This window comes from Dermacentor albipictus, chromosome 3 (genome assembly GCF_038994185.2).
Source record: "Dermacentor albipictus isolate Rhodes 1998 colony chromosome 3, USDA_Dalb.pri_finalv2, whole genome shotgun sequence".
NCBI lineage: Eukaryota > Metazoa > Arthropoda > Arachnida > Ixodida > Ixodidae > Dermacentor > Dermacentor albipictus.
The window spans coordinates 148696775-148711030 of record NC_091823.1 but is presented as its reverse complement, the minus strand read 5'-3'; the positions used below and the strand labels follow the sequence as shown (position 1 = coordinate 148711030).

General features: G+C 46.4%; 1 protein-coding gene across 1 annotated transcript in view; it reads left to right on the top strand.

Annotated features, from left to right (window-relative positions):
• Positions 1–9091: 9091 nt before the first annotated feature.
• Positions 9092–14256, top strand: part of LOC135896683 (arginine kinase-like) — a 46794-nt gene continuing 41629 nt past the window's right edge. Inside the window, exons 1-2 of the mRNA XM_065425167.2 lie at positions 9092–9249; positions 11683–11733. Coding sequence (XP_065281239.1) covers positions 9236–9249; positions 11683–11733 — 65 coding nt within the window. The 5' untranslated portion in view covers positions 9092–9235. The remainder of the gene's footprint in view (positions 9250–11682; positions 11734–14256) is intronic.

Sequence of the window (14256 nt, the reverse complement as noted above, 5' to 3'; positions counted from 1 at the left end):
CCCTAGACAAAAAAGCAAATCTTGGGCACTATAACGTGCAACTATGCCACTATCTTTTTATTCCACTCTCCCGGCGTCAAATTAGGGCAACCGCTGACGCAAACATCGGACGCTGACCCGCAAGGTTGTCTGAAGACACCAATCGAACTCTCTTCTCATTTATAGGTTACTTTTGTTTGCTTGAAAAATATAACTTTACCTGCACTAAGCGGCTTGTCTTATCTAATTGGCTCACATGGGGCGAGGAGCATGCTCAAGTGGAGAGGCATTCAATGTGACCAAGGTAGTGTGCTGAAAATCGATAGTGCCGGCGTCTGCGATTGGTCCGCTTCTCTTTACTTGGCTTGCGCTGGCTGGTCGAAAATCGCGGCGGCATGCAGCGGATGGTTAAGAATGCTGCTAAAACGGATCCTCCGCAAAGAAGGGTTGGCAGAGCGAGGTCGTAAAAGTACCGAAAGTGCTCGAAAACGTTACGCGGCCACGCAAAAAGTTTTATTCTACGCAAATAAATCCATGCTCTGCGGTAGGTGTGAGTAGCCAGTGCCTGAACGATCGGCAGCAGCCATCTTTTATTGCTTTCGGAACGAGGCAGTCTGTGGCTATTCAGAAGAAAATTCAGTTTTGTTCGCCATAATAATGCACCTTTAACGCGTACACGTCACTTTGACGCGGTGAGTGAGTGAGTGAGTGAGTGAGTGAGTGAGTGAGTGAGTGAGTGAGTGAGTGAGTGAGTGAGTGAGTGAGTGAGTGAGTGAGTGAGTGAGTGAGTGAGTGAGTGAGTGAGTGAGTGAGTGAGTGAGTGAGTGAGTGAGTGAGTGAGTGAGTGAGTGAGTGAGTGAGTGAGTGAGTGAGTGAGTGAGTGAGTGAGTGAGTGAGTGAGTGAGTGAGTGAGTGAGTGAGTGAGTGAGTGAGTGAGTGAGTGAAACAACTTTATTTTGTCCACTGTAGACGTAACTAAACTCCACGCCACCTGGCTGGGCCCACTCGGGGACCATCAGGTGGAACCTGACGGCCCTGTCGCGAGCCCTCTGGACTGCCAGGATTTGAGAGGTCGGATCCTGGGCCCTAATTAGCTTCATCATTTCCTCGTGAGTGAAAGGGGGACCGGCAGAGGCGCAGCCCCACAGGACATGTTCGAAGTCCGCATAATCACCACACAGAGGGCAGTCCGGGCTTGGGAACCGTTCGGGCTACATTGTGTGCAGCGCCGCGGGGCTCGGGTAAGTGCTTGTTTGCGGAAGTCTGAGAGTGACTGCCTGGGCCCTGCACGGGGAGTTTTTGCGGTTTTGTGACGTCGCGTGACACGCAGGTGAAGTGGGTGCAGCCCTAAATTTTTTTACCAATAGCTCAAAGCGAAAACGCGTCGAATCAGAAATAACTATTTTTCTGTTGTCATCATATCAGATGAGGACCTATCGCGGTTTTCATGACGTCACGTGACAGACAGGCGAAGTGGGGGTGGTTCAAAAAAGTTTTTGACCAATCGCGGACGGCTGATTCCAGAATTGGAATACAAAAGTTTGCAATGACTTTACGTTACAGCGTCCCAGTTTTATCTATGTACCTTACTGTCATTTACACTCTCCGCCCGCAGCCGAAGACGTAGGCGTGGTCGCTTGAGACAATTACGTCCATTGGTGATCTAGTTGGTACATGACTTCGAAAGCAAAAAGCGCAAATAACGAGACTGAACAGAAAGACACACGATGGAGCGCCATCTATCAAACGAAGGATTATTATGCGCAAGATGGATTTTTAAACTTTAGAAAACCAGGAAAAGAAAGAAAAGAAACAAATTAGAAACTATAACAGTTTCCGTGGTGATATAGCATTAAGTGCGAGAAATATTGATCACCAATCTGTCGCGCAACTTTGACCGAATCCATGATTTAAACCGCGTTTACCGCACTTCACAGTGTTGTCAAGGCGGCTGCTCAATACACAGCCTATACATATAAAAGGTGTGTCCTATATCCTATGTGTCCTACATATGGTATATATATATATATATATATATATATATATAGATATATATATATATATATATATATATATATATATATATATATATATATATATATATATATACGCCACGTGAACAATAAAAACAGCAAATAAACGGTAAACTCCAGCATCGTTTACTCTCACCTCACGCTGAGAACAAAGCATTAGGCATGCATTTTCACTATTATTGAATTCAGCTGTTCGTTTTCACACTGATAGGACTACAGAGGCAGCACCGGGCACGAAAGGTAGTTTGATTTCCATAGCGCAGGTGGCGCCACAGCATCAGCACTGCTGATGCGTTAACGACGCGGAACCCTATGAAGACATAATTGTGCACTGCATCATTAATTTACTACTCCGCTCTAGTATGACACGTGATTACGGTGGTGAGCAAACGCCTTAGAGAGGCCGAGCAGACGGTGCGGAGCATATGAATCTTTATCAGGGCGTTCGCTCTTACCAAAACTAGCTAAGGAGGCAGCACTGAAGTGCTCAGAAAGCATAAAGTCCCGCTGTAGGTTTCATGGAAACGCAGCCTGTAGTTACAGCACCAAGACATTTGTTGCGTCACTCTACCAGTAATGGAGGATGTATCGAAAGGATGGAAAGCAGACGCTGAGCAGACGACGCAGCGCGGATGAACACATCTTAAGGCACAGTCAGCCTTTCTATTGGCTAAGCAGACCTGCAGCTTCTCCAGTGCTAGAAAGAACTGCTGAGATGGAGTATATGACGCCTAGACGTAGGAGTCTTCTCATAGGACTCGTTCAACAATGACGGCGATGAAGGAGTGTGGAAAGTTCAACTGCGTAAGCGCATCCAAACACGGCCTAAGAAAGAAGCACCACCAAAAACTGTCGTGCTAATCGTGACACCCCCTTATAAATGTGGCGCTCACGACTATACCAATCGAGGACCTCTACCGCAACTTCGTTACGGCTGCATCCGCTGCCGTCAACAACATACCTTTGACGTACACGTCGCAACCAGCGTCTAACACCTTACAATTGCTCGTTTATGACAAGAGGCAGGCAAATTGGCTTTTTAAGCCCACCTAGACATGAACCATGGACAGATACCAGTACAAGTCTATCAGGCACCGGGACGAGACATGCGCCGAGGCGTGATTTAGAAAATTGACTGCAATAAAACGAAGGCTCAACTTCGGGCAGCCCAAGCCTGTGAGCACCAACGCATCCTTGACATGCACCCAATAGGAAAACGTGGGACCTGCCTGTTGATATTTGAAGGACGCTGCCCCCTAACACTGTCATTTATTACGGCCGCATCACCCGAGTTGTAATTTACGAACTTCGAAGCATCGTGTGTGATCGCTGCCATCGGTTTGGGGAAAAAAATACACATGCATAAGATAGGAAAAGCAAGTAAGGAAAAGCAAAGTAACAGCCGAGACATAGAATGCTTACGCATTAGTAGACAATTCTCAGAATTTCTGCAGCACATTCCCTTTCTTCATTTTATTTTGACTTACTTCTTGGTTACGACTTTGACATGGTGACGGCGACCTCACCAGTCTTTTTAATGCCACCAATCATTTATTATTATTATTATTATTATTATTATTATTATTATTATTATTATTATTATTATTACTGTACCAATGACTTTTTATACTAAGCTGCCCCAAAGCAGGCTTCTCTGCAAATACATTCGCAATGCGGGAAAGTAAGCTTTCAAAGCAGCTTCACGATAATGGTTTTCTCTGTGATCAAGAGGACGGACGAAGCAGCGGCTGAAGACCCCCCAGCCACAGAACACAATTACTAGAGCTCAATAAAGTTTTCACTAACTCACTCTCTGTGGTCAATTTCTTCTTGTTTTGGTTTCAGTTGTTCGTTTTGCTTATAAAGCTGCCAATAATCTACATTTACGATGTTATAACGATAAAATGTCTTCGCAAATTACGCATTTTTGTGCAGATACAAGGCATTACACTTTTCGAGTGAGGGACAGACAGACAGACAAAGAACTTTATTAATGGTCCTGAGGAACCGGCGTTGGGGTACCTCCCTTTTCAGGGAGTCCCCGTAGCCGTCGCGGGCCGCACCCACGTCGGGGTCGGAAGATCATGGTCCTCCGCCCTGTCGCAGGCCCTCTGGGCAGCCCGTAGTTGCTCTGAGAGGTCGCCGCTCTTAAGGGCTGCCTCCCAGTCGGTTAGAGTGGTTAGCGATGAGCTGCGTAACGCAGGGCATTGCCAGAGCATATGGGACAAGGAGCAGTACGCCTCCCCACAGTCTGGACAGCGGGGTTCTACATTAGGCGCGAAGTGACTGAATCTGCCCCTGGAGGGAAATGACCCCGTTTGAAGCATGCGAAACGCCGATGACTGTGGTCTATTAGGTTTAGGGTGTGGTAGCGGAAAGGCCCGCCGAGCAAGTTGATAATGTGTCAAGATTTCATGGAAGGTGAGAAGCGAATCCCTGTACAGCCCTAAGTCGCCGCCCGTGAGTCCACCTGAACCGCCGCGGTGTGTAAGACCTCGCGCACAGTCATGGGCCAACTCATTGGCGTTAACAAGCTCAGACTGTACATTGATTCCCATATGGGCCGGGAACCATTTGATGCTATGAAAACCAGCAGCCCCCTCGCTGCCGAGGATGGCCGCCGCCTCCTTTGAGATCGAGCCGGACGCGAAAGCTCGGGCTGCCGATCCGGAGTCTGTAAAGATATTGGAAAGTAGAGGGTCCTTCAGTGCTATAGCTATAGCAACCTGCTCGGCTACTGTTGAAGAAACCTTCCGCACGGATGCTGAATTAATGAGAGTGCCATTAGAGTCAACCGAAACTACGGCATAGTGATCAGAGCACTCGTACTGGGCGGGATACACACGGATACACGGATTTCGCTGAGATACACACCAAAGAATGCTCACGCATTAAAAGGATATCTGTCCGAACGAATCGGTGTGTCCTATATGCAGCAACGCATGTATGAATGAAAACAGACAACGCCCAAGTTCCACAACTGTGAAGAAGAAGTTCACACGGCGACCGACCCGAAGTGTCCAGCGAAACTGAAGCCTGACGCAAAAATCACTAAATAACTCCGTTCGCCGCCCAAAAGAAGCCATGCACGACATGGTTTCAAACTGCGCACAACCGGCATTGGGAGGAAGCGGCTCCGACGTCATCTACGCTGGGGCGCCCAATCTAATTCATTCAACCAAGCGCTTACAAACCTGCGAACGCTTGGCCTCATGCCACACCGATGCCACTTTCCCCATCGCAGCTACTCGCTCCATTGAAAGACAATGTCGAAACTGAGGTAGCAGAACTCGCGCGACAGAACGCCGAACTGCGACATAAACTAGAAGATAACGAAAAAAAGGCATGCAGCTCTGCCCGAACGGTTTCGTGCCAAGCAACAGCAGCAGCCATGTTCTCCGCCAGAGCTTCACTGAAAGGCAAGCAACAGCCTCTACTACCACACAGCAGAGAGACTTGGCTGTGCGGACCTAACCTTGGTGTTCCGAACAGGCAGATGTCGAGGCTCGTACCACAGGCTTCTCAGGATAGCGCGGCCGTGGGTAGGAGTCGATAGTCGATAGTGTTGAGGTTTTTTGTGCGCATTATCTTTTCTTTTTTCTTCTTCTAGCGTGTTGTGCGTCGCGGAGATTCTTCAGTCAGAGCTCTTGGCAGATGGTGCAACTCTGCGCTCTACTCTGTGAAACCTGCGGATCATGGCTTCTAAATTATTTTGTTGCGATTTGGTGAGGCGCAAGTTCGGGTACGCGTACATGCTTCCTGAATGAATAGTTACCTGTGTTATACTAGCTAGTTCATGTTCCTTAAGGCCGGGTTTGCGTTTAGCAATTCTGTTCGCCATGTGTAGGCGTGTGTTCCCTGCCCGGTGACTCAGACACGACTCCTGAAAATGAGAAAATTTCTTCGCCCATTTGTGCCAATCCTTGGAAGTCGCATATCGAGGACAGGGACGCTGTATAATATATACATACGGGGTGTCGCAGCTAACTTTAGTCGGACTTTGAAAATATGTGAATGCCACGTAGCTGGACAAAACCAACGTAATGTTGTTTGCCATCGCTTGGGGATACTCAGATTATTTTTTGCATTCCGCGTAATTAGATAATTAGCCTTAATTAATAATAACTTCTTAAGTATTATAAGTAGATGAAAAGTGTCAATGAGAAAATTGCTGAGTGATAAGAAAGATCTCGATACAGCTTTCTGCTGCTCAATACGTGCTACATAAAAGTGTTTTTCCGAGCGTGAAAGAAACTCGCGAATACACGCAATGTGCCCCGAGCGGCCAGTCACGCGGCAATCTTGCGTGTATTTGTGGGATACTTTCACGCTCGGAAAAACACTTTTGTGTAGCACGTCTTCAGCAACAAACATCTGTAGCGGGAGTTTTTCGTGTCGCTCTACACTTTACTCATTGACACTTTTCACTTTATTAAAATATATGACAAGTTCACTGATTAATTAATTAGGACTAAGTACTTAATTAGGTGGAATGAAAAAAACTGTTTGAGTATCTCCAAGCCATGGCAAACAGCATTACTTTTGTTCTGTCCAGCGACATGGCATTTGCATATTTTTTAAACTCTGGCTGAAGTTAGCTGGGATACCCTGTATATACAGGGGAGCTCTCCCCCCCTGTGCAAGTGTGTTTTGGCGCTGCCTAAATATAAGACGCTTCACATATCCGAGCTCTGTACTTCTAGGTTGTATATTCCCCATTGTACCGAAAGCATTTCCGCATCAAAGAGGAGCTCGCAACAACTGCAACAACGCCGTCCGCACCTACGCGGACTCTTAGGGCAACCTTAGGGCGTGCGGCTCACACCGGAACCATAGTCTGAATTATTAGAACAGTACACGAAGCCAAAGGCCTATTTAGAAATTCGAGCTCAGATATGCTATTGGGACGCGTATTCGTTAGCTTTTTAATTTAAAGACGGACAAGGAGAGAAGGAGAGGACGTACGGTTAACTACTATTGTTAGCAAGGGTGCAATAAATGGAACGTCGATAATGGAACAATGCTATGAGACGTGCAGATGCTCCGACCTCTGGACATATCGGAGTTCACTCAGCAGGAAGTCCTCAGCCTCGCCATGGGAAGATACTTAGGAGAGGCTTACATATTTCTTAATGCGAAGCATTTTTCTCCGAATGCAGCCAGCTTTATTTTAGCACAAGTAGGCTGGCGGGCGACGCCATTTAAGAGGGCCGATTCTGTAGATTGCGCAATATAAAATTATGGGCCACAGGGGCGACGGGGTAGGTGCCCGTGGTGCCGCTGCAGCTATGTGCCACTGGATGTGGGCCACTGGGTTTTAGTTTGCTTTCAATTTTATATCTTACCATTACGAACATTCTGTCTTATCGATTACAGATATGAATACTACAGCATATAACTGTTGCATAAACGTTGTCTACACAGCCATTTACATTATTCATAAAGCCATTCTCTAGAAATAATGAAGGATTGGCTTTGCGTTGACGCCGACTACACTTGCGTATGCCAATTTATTTTTCCTCCAAATGCGGCAATTCCATCAGATATGCTGAGGTCAGCGTCTCGTCAGGCGTCAGGCGTCAGTACGTTATGTTTATGTGCCAGCACTCAAGCACGATGTTCGAACGAGGAAGGCTCTGTTTCATCTGCACGCAACGCAAGTTCCAGTTCTGCTTCCTCCTAAGCCGCCCGCAGCAAGTTGCAGGCCGCCAAGACCAAAGAGTTTCCTACAAAAACTACGAGCGGGAACTCTAGACTTCGGATAGAAATATAGTGTGTGCTTGCACCTACTTGTTAGTAAGTAAACGGGCAATTTGATCGGCTCAGTTGGTTAGCTTGTGAGAACATGAATAACGACAAGAGAACAACGAAACACGAAACACGCCTTTGTCAATTTCGTACTCCATGTCACCATGCTACAGAAAAATGTCGACGTCAGGGAGCAATGGATGCTGTCACCATAGATGGACATAATACCGTGGAAATCACGAAAAGGTCATTTCCCTTAATGGAATCACTGGCGAAATAAACAAAGTGCAGTAACAAAGAAATGGGCGCACCCATAGACCTCAGCAGGTCCCCGACAGCGCGCATATACATACATATATATACATACATGTATATATATATATATATATATATATATATATATATATATATATATATATATATATATATATATATATATATATATATATATATATATATATATATATATGGTTAGTTTCATGCTGGGAACTGCAGCTCCTCGATCGTTGAGCTGCATGGGGACTGATGGCTAGTTCACGGTTTCCCTAATATTCATGCTTGTGCCTTCCGACATTTCTTTCACGTTATTAGCAAGCTTTGTCTTTCTGAATTAGCAAGGAATCATATTTTGCTAAATAAAGCAAAGGAAATGTTATCTATGCATTTGCGTGATCATTGCAAATTGTTTCACCCGTAATGCGATATGTTGATGACAATAATCAAGTTACAAAGCCATTTTAACCCCTAGGAACTTCACGCGAAGTCATGTACTTCCCCTCACTCCCAGGCTGGTTGAAATGCCGTACTTCCACCCGTCGTAGACACTATTGCACCCCACTCCCCTTTGGTAACAGTGGCACGAAAATCTATGGCTGGGATTGCGTACCGGAATATAACGCGATGGCCGCGAGCGTGGCAGGAGCATCCGCACGATTGATATTGCAATAAAAATAATATGGGCGCCTGCTCTCATTTCATTTTTATTGATTATTTATTTTATTGATGAATTATTTTTGCTGATGACAATGATGATGACAAACCTTTGAAATATGTCGCGCGCCAAGACCGGGGATGAGCTAAAGAATCGGGAGACCGGGCGCACTCAAAGTTGCAGGAACGAATGAAGAACCGGAAAAGGTAAAATTGGAAACAAATAACAATTGCGACATTGATAATTCAGAGCAGATATTACGTAAGCTGTCGCACACGTCCTTCACCTTTTGAGAAAGGAAGCGCTGAAGAAGAAGACGAAGACGCGCACCGTGGTGTGGCGGCAGTGGGCGTGCCATCCCCCATAGTGGGTTTGTGCCATTTATTGAGCATTCATCATCATCATCATCATCATCATCGTCACCGGCAGCGGTTGCCCCATCTCGTCCGAAGACCCGACGAGGACAGCTCGCTAGTCGGCGCCTGGCGAGACCAGGCTTGAGCGACCAGCGACACCTCGACGAGAACACTCCGCGGCATCAATCATGAGTAAATCGCGGTGAGTCCAAGTGCCCGAACTGCTTCCAATCTTGAAGCAGGAATTTACACCGCGTGGCGCCCGCTTCAACGAGCGATCTGGTGCAGACGGCAGGGCTCGTTGGATTACGACGAGCGTCGCCGCCTACGTTCTGGTCTGCAGAAGTAGTTCGCAGACATTCCTGGACTCGAGACTAGGCTTCGCGTAAAAGCGCGGACGAGAAAACGCACACGGACAATAAGGACAGTGACGCAATAGTTGAAGATGTCTGAAAGCTGGAACTGTTTTATAGTTGAAACAGCAGTGTACTCGCAACAGTTTTGGGCTTACGGCAAAGCGGGTTCTCGCAGGACTGCACTAAGCAAACACATGTTGATGGAACAAAACATAGAGGAAACAAAGCACTAAACATCGCGCTTTGTTTCCTGTGTGTCTTGTGTCCCGCGTAGTAACGCCTGTGGTAATTGTGTCCCGTGTGACAATGTCCTGTGTTTCCTGTGTGTCTTGTGTCACGTGTGGTAGCTGTTGCGCGTGTCTTGTGACATTTTTCGGCCATTCAACCAGCGTGCCTTGCCGTTACGTATCACTAGCTAGCCCCGTTTATATATTTGCGAACGAATGTTTGGTCTACGTTTTCCTGCTGTCGCGCAATTCTTTTCGCGCGGTGCTGTCCAGAGTCTCAGAATAGACCAGCTAGCCAGAACTGAAGTTTTCCTCTCAGCCTGTATTCTAATTTTGCCATCGCTATGCTACATGCGCTGGCAGCACTTGAAGCCCCACACGACCCATGAACAGCTGTAAAACGTTCACTGTTCTGTGTGACGGCGTGGCCGTATTGAACAGTAATTGAAGACGGGTACCTTGATTGTAGTGTGCAATAATATGACGTTTATTTTGCTTCGACAAAAGGTTCAACTATTACATTTATTCCTGCACTTTCAAGAAAGTTTCAAGAAACCCAGCCCATATGGTGTTCGTAAGCATAAAAGTGCTGAATTCCTGGCATCAAAGTCATGTGCCTGAGCATTAATCATATTTGTACTTGCCGAATTACCTTAGTGAGAGGCCCTCTTATGTATAAGTGCTGAGTTTTCTTCAAGAGCAACATACCGAAAGATATTTCGCCCTTACTCGACGTAAAAGAAATTTTAGAACCTTTCGGTGACAATGAGTAAAAGTGGACGCTCGAGAACGGCTAAATACGCAATCGGTGAGCCAGCAAGTTTGTTTTAGAGTTAACACGAGGGGCAAGGGGAACGAGCGACCAGTAACTGAGCGCGCCCTTGTCGCGCGACCCTTAGTTTACGCTTCTCTCACCAACGCGAGAAAATCTACTGTAAAGAAACCTCCTGTAGGCGCAGACGCTTTCTTTGATGAACTCGTTAAAACGGACGTTTGGGCGAGTTGGCAAGCCATATTTGAAGCAGAACAGCGCGTATTTTGACAGCACTCCTTCCTTGTCCCTGTCAAAATGCGCGCTAACTTGATCAACTTTGATGAACGTTACTGATGTGAAAATGCTTTTCTAAATTTGCACTCGTAGCGAATGAGTTGGCTTTGCAGTGGAGAAATCTGGTAGATTTCAAACGAAGATCAAATTTTTTTTTCTGATATGTTAGCTTACTATTTGACTAAGTAGTTGTGTATCTACCTTGCAAAATCAAGGTATTGGTCATCGAAGGATTTAACCCATAGTACACACAGACGTATCAGGCACGGTTTGCAGGCAGGTGTTTATATAATCTGCCAGTTTAATAGTAACAGTACTGAGCAATAAATGCAGCCAGGGCCATGTGCATGCTTTCTCGTGATACCTGTGTGTATGAAGTAAGAGCTGCGTAAGATGAGAAGTACTTTGTTTCTCAAGGCGGAACCACTTAGCGGAGTCAGTCTGGTCAACACAGCGCCTTAATGTCACAACCGCATGGACTATGTGGATGTGAAAACGCATTGCATGGTTTTCAAGGGCACATAACGGTTATGCGAATAGCAAAATTGAAAAACTATTCATGGGCTTACACCAATTACACCACTTATTCACAAAATTAACACGGGAATGCCAATTCCAAGCGCTGCGCACGCACCATGCTTGGCCCGCAAGACAGCTGTCCACAAGGGAACGGGCTTGACATAAGATGAGCAATAAGAATGCCGAAACGCTCTGGATGTTCCTGTACTAGTAGCAGCAACTGTAATCTCCTAGCCCGTACCACTCCAATGGTGCCTAAGTCACTTCGATGCCGAGTGCTACAGACGAAAGTAGCGTATATATTCATTTGGACAATCATCAGTTGTAGTCAGCCGCATCTCCCGAGAACTTCCAGCTATCTTGCAGGACCAAGATTCGACAATGCTTCTAGTGCAGAATAAACCTAAACACCAACTTTTTGTATTGATATGATGGAAGTATCACAATTCCTTCATACTGCGACTTTTTCTACATTCGCTTCGCAGGATCCACGTCGACATCACCTCGCAGACGCGAGTGAATGTCACCAAAAGCAGGCAAGTGTCGAAGCCAGTTTTCTTTTTAGATGGTGTTAATTAGAGTGTTCAGTAGCACTCCGCCGTTTAAGCGGAGCTCGTGCTGTGCGTCAAATGCGGCACAAGTTCTTGCATACGTACTTATCGCTTTGCAGAAAATCCCACGCATGTTAAGCAAGTCAACGCATACATTTATAGCACTCAACTTATACTACGCCGTCAACTTCCTAAAGCGGAAAAGGCGCTTTTCTTATATAGCCAAGCTCTAGATATCGCTTATATGGAAGAAAACCATCATGAAGTTAGCGGGTAATGACGCGCCCTGCAGAGTTTATAATGGCTAAAATTTGTACGTTACATTTGTGTTTGTGTTTTGTGTGATTGGATCTAGAAATAAACGAGAAGAAAGGGGGTTAACCGAGGGGCCCGATTTTCTATTAGTCATATCATACGAAGCCAACAAACACTGACACCAAAGACAAAAAAGGGGAAATTACTTGTACTTAATAAATGAAATAAAGAAACGATAAATTAATGGAAATCAATGTGCATGAAAAAACAACTTGCCGCAGGTGGGGAACGATGCCACAACATTCGCATTTTGGGGAGACTTCACTCAAAAAGATCACGTTCTCGTGATGTCTGCGGCAAAAAGGATGTTCTACATCCGCCGCCAAGGTCTATGAGTGGTGGCGCTGGCTAGCGCTCACAGGTTTCTGATAGCAAACATAAATACCCAAAAAAGCAGATGGGAAAACGGCGCCGCGGTAGCTCAATTGGTAGAGCATCGCACGCGAAATGTGAAGGTTGTGGGATCGTTCCCCACGTGCGGCAAGTTGTTTCTTCATCCACTTTCATTTCCATTAATTTATCGTTACTTTATTTTATCTATTAAAGGGGTGGATACATGAAAATTTTCCTTCATGCGTTCTTCGATTCAAGCGTTGAACACAGCTTCAGGAAGCACGATACACATGGCGGGTTTCATATATACCGGATAAAGAATTTAATAATAGCCTTATTATACCGAGCGATTTCGGTTTCGGGGCTCCGGGTGATGCTATGACGTCGTAGGAGAGGAAGTCACGTGGGTCACAAGAAATAGTGACGTAAAACTATGCTGCGTCGTCTGCTCACGCATGCGCGTGCTCTGCCAGCAGAGGTAAACAACTGGCGAATCGAAGTGCATGTCGCGTTTATTATAATTATTGCAACGAGCGACAACAACGGTAAGAAAATATTGCGGCTTGTGAGAGTCGGTGATTCATTCCGAAGCGACATCAGCTTTAGCAGTGAATTGAACAGGAAAAGGCCTAGCGACGATATTAGCGCCCCCGAACGATTAGCGGCGGTGAGGCTGCCGTCGGTGCCAAAGTGACCACTCCTCTGTCGCTGACTGGCCGCTTCGCCGTACGGCTGCCGCACAAATGTGTCCCGAACCAATCACCTCGGCAAGGAATCACCTACGGCAAGGAAATCTGGCCGTTCGCGAGCAAAACCACTGTCGCACGGCGGCCCAAGAACAGCAAACGGCGAACTGCCAGTTGCCATGCCGGTAACGTGGACGGGCCTTTACACGTTGAGAAACGCCAAGCGAACGAAAGACCGCTCCGGGCTGCCGAACTATACGACTCACAGATGCTGCGCCTATTGCTCTCTGCTACAGCGCTCTGCAGGCCTCGGTTAGCCAGGGGCGAGGGATAGCTCGGTTACAGGGTTCCAGAAGCCTGTAGCACACAGAAAAGATTTTTAGAACGACAGAAAGCTGAGCTAGTTGGTAAGGATTCATAATGTAAAGAAGGTGTAAGGCGTTCAGACACGGACACAAGAGAAGTGGACAACACGAATGCCACATATCCTGGTCCCTTTCGGAGCCTCAACGTGTAAAGTCCCGTCCACGTTACCGGCACGGCAACTCGACGCACGCCTTTTGCCGTTCGCGGGCCGCCGTGCGGCGTTCGTGTTGTCCACTTCTCTTGTGTCCGTGTCTGCACGCCTTACCCCTTATTTGCTTTAAGAAAGGATTTCTATATGCTTGTAGCTCGGTCATAGTGGAGGCTATGCTCGGTCGCTCGGTTCAGCAGGCTCCGTAATCGGCATTTCATCGCTACTCATCATACGTAACGTTTTTGTGCTAATGTGCTACGACGTCAATATTTTCGTTCCTCCGCTGTCACGTAATAACAGCCGCGCTAGGGATGGGTCTCTACCACAAGAACGAGCTTTTGATGACTTTTTTGGAGCAGAATTAAAATTATTTTGAAATGTTTGCAGCGCACAATACCTCGTTGTCGCTGTCCTCACATACAGAAGCAGCCTACAACAGGCTTTTTATAGCCTCAACATTTGGTGCCTCAACCCCTTTAGGCACAAGCGATTTCCCCTTTGTTGTCCTTGGTGTCAGTGTCTGTTGGCTTCTTATGATACAGATCTAGAAATGTGCTCCTCAGTACTGGTTCGCTTAAATACAGTGCTTTAGTTGCTGTAATCACTTTAAGGAAGTACCTAATTAAAGCAAGCCTATGTGGTATCTAGTTTGGTTGC